At 34.7% G+C, this 5,552-nt stretch overlaps 1 protein-coding gene across 1 annotated transcript in view; it reads right to left on the bottom strand.

Annotated features, from left to right (window-relative positions):
• Window positions 1-4,092: 4,092 nt before the first annotated feature.
• Window positions 4,093-5,552, bottom strand: part of OLA1 (Obg like ATPase 1) — a 173,073-nt gene continuing 171,613 nt past the window's right edge. Inside the window, exon 11 of the mRNA XM_069470764.1 lies at window positions 4,093-4,244. Within this exon, the coding sequence (XP_069326865.1) occupies window positions 4,143-4,244 (102 nt within the window). The 3' untranslated portion in view covers window positions 4,093-4,142. The remainder of the gene's footprint in view (window positions 4,245-5,552) is intronic.

Here is a 5,552-nt window from a genome sequence, read left to right as displayed (position 1 = left end):
ACTGGTTTTAGAATTATGGAAATCATTTTTTTTTGACAGAGGAAATAATTAGCAATGCAATTTTGGTTATGGAATTTAATTTTTCTGTATCTATGTAAGAAAATGAATAATGGGAGAGAAAACTGAAAAAGCAGGCTATGCCCAGATCACCAATTATTAAACTGAGATGTTTGGACTTCATTACCCTTTCTTTGTCTCTTCTTTCTTGGGAGTTCAAGACCCCCTATGGTATTTAGATAAAATTGTGTTGAATAGAATTCGGTGGCTATTCTGAAAGTGTAATCATAATTTTCTATGAGAAAATTAATTTCAACTTACAAATAACTAATTCATAAATTAATTTTTAAAACACAGCCTATTATTTCATGACTCGTCGTTCTGGTTAACATTACTTAATCTAGCTGTGTGATCTCAGGTAAGCTACTTAATCTTTCTGCTTCTCAGGAACTTGTGACTTAACAGAATAGTGAGATATTTTCCAATGACTTTTTTTTTTTTTCTTTTTCTTGAGACAGAGTCTCACTCACTCTGTTGCCTGGGCTAGAGTGCTGTGCCGTCAGCCTAGCTCACAGCAACCTCAAACCCCTGGGCTCAAGCAATCCTACTGCCTCAGCCTCCTGAGTAGCTGGGACTACAGGCATGTGCCACCATGCCCAGCTAATTTTTTCTATATTTTTAGTTTCCAGCTAATTTCTTTCTTTCTTTCTTTCTTTTTTTTTTTTTTTTTTTTTTTTAGTAGAGACAGGGTCTGGCTCTTGCTCAGGCTGGTCTCGAACTCCTGAGCTCAAACCATCCGCCTGCTTCAGCCTCCCAGAGTGCTAGGATTACAGGCCTAAGCCACCACGCCCGGCCGGCCAATGACGTTTTCAGTTGGAAAATTCAATGATTTACATGAAGTCCTGGCATGTTATTAGCAAAATGTCAACATTTATCACTCAATCCCTAAATTTTCTCATTCAGAATATTTTTTTGAGATGGGGGTCTCACTATTATCACCCAGGCTGGTCTTGAACTCCCAGACTCAAGTGATCCTCCCACTGTAGCCTCCCAAGTAGCTGGGATTACAGGCACACACCACCAAGCCTGGCACTCATTTACAGTATTCTTTAGCAACATTAAAAAATTTAAACATTTCTTCTTCGAGATACATAAAGTAACAGAAAAACATGCTCTGTAATTTTCTTGTGTGTAGTACATAAAGATTGGTGCTTACTTTTAGGTGACGTTAAAGGGAACTATATAGGAATTGGCATTTATTGAGTGGCTTATATCTGGAACTCTCCTCAGTCTTTTCCTATTTGGCCATTTAATCTATTATTAGCATTATCTTCATTATACATATGAAGAATCTAAGGCATTCTAATTTATAAATTAGACACTTAGAAGTTTGGAAAGTGTTACACACATAGCATCGCTGAGCTAAAAAAAAAAAAAAAAATCAGTCCCTAGACCTACAAAGCCAAGGACTGGATCATACGTGTGGTTTGAGAACTCTGTGAAGTGCTGCCTGGGTGGTCAAGTGCGTTCCCTCTTTTTTATATTTCCTAATTGCAACACGAGGCTTTTCACTGAGATACTAATTTATAAGTGGTTTGGGTTCACAGACCACGAAAGCTATTCAAGAACTGTCAGTTCTTATAAGGGACCTCAAACCAGTTAGGGGACAGAAAAGTCACGCAAAAGTCAAACCTGCCTCTTTTATTCTATCACCATAGTATGTTTTTATAAGCTTAAAATAAATTGAGATGAATTTTCCCAGCTAAAGCAGTTTGCCATTAAAAACAGTCAACATTTCTCAAGTCTCTGGTAAAATACAAAGTGCATTAAGTAATTTAAATAAACTAATCAGAAAAATATAAGAAGCAGGAAAAGAAGGGATTTTTCTCTGACTCTGACTCTGAATGAGAGGAGACAGAGTTGTTACAAAGGAGCTTTGAGAACATTATACAGAGACAATTAGAGATACACATCAATCTGAAATTCTAACATAGCAACATTGATTAATCATGAGTAAGAGGACTTAATTCTCAAATAGAGGTGGCAAATGATAACTGAACAGAGGCTTCACTAATACCCGAGTAAGTGAAGAACAGTGTGCTTCTCTGGGAGGTCTGGTTCTGATCTGCGCCATGCCAAAGTGCAAGTTATGAAGGTAATGTGATGAAACTCAACTAAACGCTATCACAAGCTTTGGATACAAATCAAATGTTTTAACTACAAATTTGGTTAAGATGAATCTACAGATAGGTACAAAAATATTTACTTATAATCCTAAAAATACATTAACTATCACCAATATTAAAGGAGGGGAAAACATTGAGATATAGGTATATAGCTGGTTATCTATATGTAACAGTTCTTAGAATTCTCGACTTTTGTAGAAAACAAAACTTAAAGTCTCTTTTATGAGATTTCAAACTTATTTACGAAGTCTATGCTATTTACTTTGGAGAAGACTCAAAAGCAAGATATCTGATTTCTTCTAACACTGCTGAAATCCTTAACAATCCACTAATCTATACCTTACTCCAATACAGAAAACCATGTAACAAGAATTTTTCATAACAAATTTCATCAACTATACCTGTAACACAGTTTCATTTGTTTTACTTCTTTTTTAAAAAACCCTTCATTTAGTTTTTGTTATTTCTCTGCTGTAGTTTACTCATTTTTATGTCAGCAAAAGATCACTACTTGATACTAAAAAAAAATACTAGAGTGCTTCTAAGTTATATTCATGACTCAACCTCATCCTCTTTAAATATCCTTTCCTAAGTATAGCCAAATCTCCTTTAAAAATCACCTCTTTTCTTCTCTTTCGTGCTACATGAGGTAACTTTCAACATTATGTGTGTTTCTTTAGTACGTCCGCATCTTTAATGTGACAAAATAATACAGTAGAGGTGCAAGCCAGCTGGATATGAATCTGCATCCCACTGAAATGGTCCTATGATCACAAAAGAGTGAAAAAGGGCAAAGGAGGGGGACAACAGAGGTCCCCCCGGAGAGGAAACATAGGAAAGAAAGGGGGGCTCAGGGATGAGAGAATGCCAAGACTATCATCATAAGAGGAGAAGAGTAAGCGGCAAATGGTCTCCTAATAACTAACTTGTCCTTATTTTTTCTTTCAGAATTTTCTGCTACAATTTTTAAAAGTGCTTAACTTAAACATATTAAAATTCAACTGGTCCAAAATATTTTAATAGCAAATATGAAAGAAGTTTTTAAATTTCTGAGGTCTGATCTTAGTAATTTCAGAATCAGAGTATGAACTTTTACATGGACTGCTGAATTGAAAGCAAAAACATAACCCATCAGGTATCAATGGGTCAGTTTTCATAATTTAATAATTTCAAAGGAAAAATTAAAAATGAACACTTTTCAATATGGTCAGAACAACGATAACAAACAAAATTCCTTAATTTTTGAAACAGAATTTTTTTCTGTCTTGTCAGAGTCACCTATGTTACATCCTTGGTAATATCATTGCTATCATCTTTCCATAAATGTCCATCTACAAATTAATTAACTTTTTTTGAGATAAATCCCTGGTATTCTATTCTTCTGATTCCCATGGAAAGACTCACTTTTAAGATACAATTGCAGCTGCCCCACACTGCCAGTTACTGTGTCATACACACGCCTTAAAATTCTGTAATCAGCAACCACCAGGTGCCGTATCGCATTCAGCATACCACAGTCAGTCAATACAGACATCCCCAAACACACCAAGGCTGGTTTTGTCAAATGTTTTATTGAGTGTAGACATCTGGAGTACTGTAAAACATGCATTATCTGTAGATTCAAAAAGGAGCAAGCCACATTGTCCTCACTGTCAAATGTGTCAGGCTTGGCATACATGATGGAGATTAATGAAGTATCATGAGAGTAATATGGTTCCTGAAAAGCTTCTACAATTTGGAGTAGGGTCTTAATCACATGAAAAGCAAAGCTGTTCACATTTAGTGAACTTGCATTTCACTGGAGGTACACAATATTTTAATTTTAAAACAAAAATAATTTGTTTGTAGAAGATTCCCATCTCCCGAACTTTATTTGTCCCTTCAGTTTTCAGAAATTTAATTTAAAAAAAGTATATGCCTTTTGGAAGTTGTACATTTTTCTGAGCAATAACTAAAATCTTATTTCTTCTTTGGTTGTTGAGGTGTATTAAATTTGAAGAAGATAACATCTCCATCTTCAACAATATAATTTCTGCCTTGTTGTCTGTACTTTCCAGCAGCCTGTGAATAGGAAATATAGAGGAAATGGGTTATTATTTCACAACTAATATACATAGGGTAAATGGTAGGAGCAGATGCAAAAAGTATTATACTACTTGAGTCATAAGAAGAAAAATGAAATATAGGAAGGCAAACAAGTTCAAAACTAGACTTGGAGAAAAGCAAAGTATTCTTAATTTGGGCAGAACTAGATTTTCCATATACACATAATCATAATGTATTCTCCACTAAATTGTTGGTATATAAATGTAATTATACCGATATCATTAAGTTTCATTACATGCTGTTTATGGTACATTTCTGATGTGTCTGCAAACATCCAGCAAGTCACTATAACAAAACAGATCAAACCAGACAGAATGAAAGAAAAAAAAAGACTCTATAGTAAAAAGCTGCTCTATTTGCTTAAAGAAATTCTTTGGTGACACTGGTGTTACCAAAAAGTTAGTTTGTTATAAATTGCAGTGCACAGATTTTGAACTATTTCCTTGTAGTTTTTTATTTATTATTGACAATGACTATACATAGAAGTGTGTACTAGAATTCATCAGGAAGTTTACTGACTAATGGCCCTAGTTATAAGCAGACTCTAACAGGTTGGAATTGCAAAGACAGATTCTTTTCCCACTTGTAAATCAGTTGGCAAAGCAACTGATTCTACCTGCTAACATGCAGATCCAGACATGCAATCTGCTGGTAATTTTAATACAAACAAGCAACAGTTCCAGAAAACCAGCTTCACCCCATGGCATGAACTTCACCCTCAGCACAAGAGGCTCTTCAGCACCCATGCTTAGCACCACACACTGTTTGACATGGTCCCACGTGACCCCGCCATCAGCTACTTAACCATGAGGATGTGAGGATCTTTTGGAAAAAATTCTTAAAAGTTATTTCCCTTCTGTTAGGATTTACTGAGAACATGAAACCTTTGCCCAACAGGATTAGTATTTCCTTTTGAAGATATTGATAAGAATGTTCAAAGTCAAGTGAAATTATACTAATCAGTAACAAAAACACTAAGAAAGATCATACATCTGAGGTAAAAATCAACAAACCAGGATCACAGAGCCCCAGGAAGCATATTTTCAATTATCTAGACTACATATAAAATCGCCTAGATTTTAATAGAATGTGAATATATGAAGAATATATAAAGCTTATTTTTAAAAAGTCAGTGTACTCTACCATTCTAAAAAGCATATACATATTTTTTCACATGATTTTTATAAAGATATGATATATTGAAGGCCATATGCTACTTATTTCTAGAATCTAAAGCCTACTATTATAAAACTATAGACAATC

This window comes from Eulemur rufifrons, chromosome 1, assembly GCF_041146395.1.
Source record: "Eulemur rufifrons isolate Redbay chromosome 1, OSU_ERuf_1, whole genome shotgun sequence".
Taxonomy (NCBI): domain Eukaryota; kingdom Metazoa; phylum Chordata; class Mammalia; order Primates; family Lemuridae; genus Eulemur; species Eulemur rufifrons.
The sequence above is the reverse complement of the archived record's forward strand: the minus strand, read 5'-3'. Positions and strand labels throughout refer to the sequence as shown.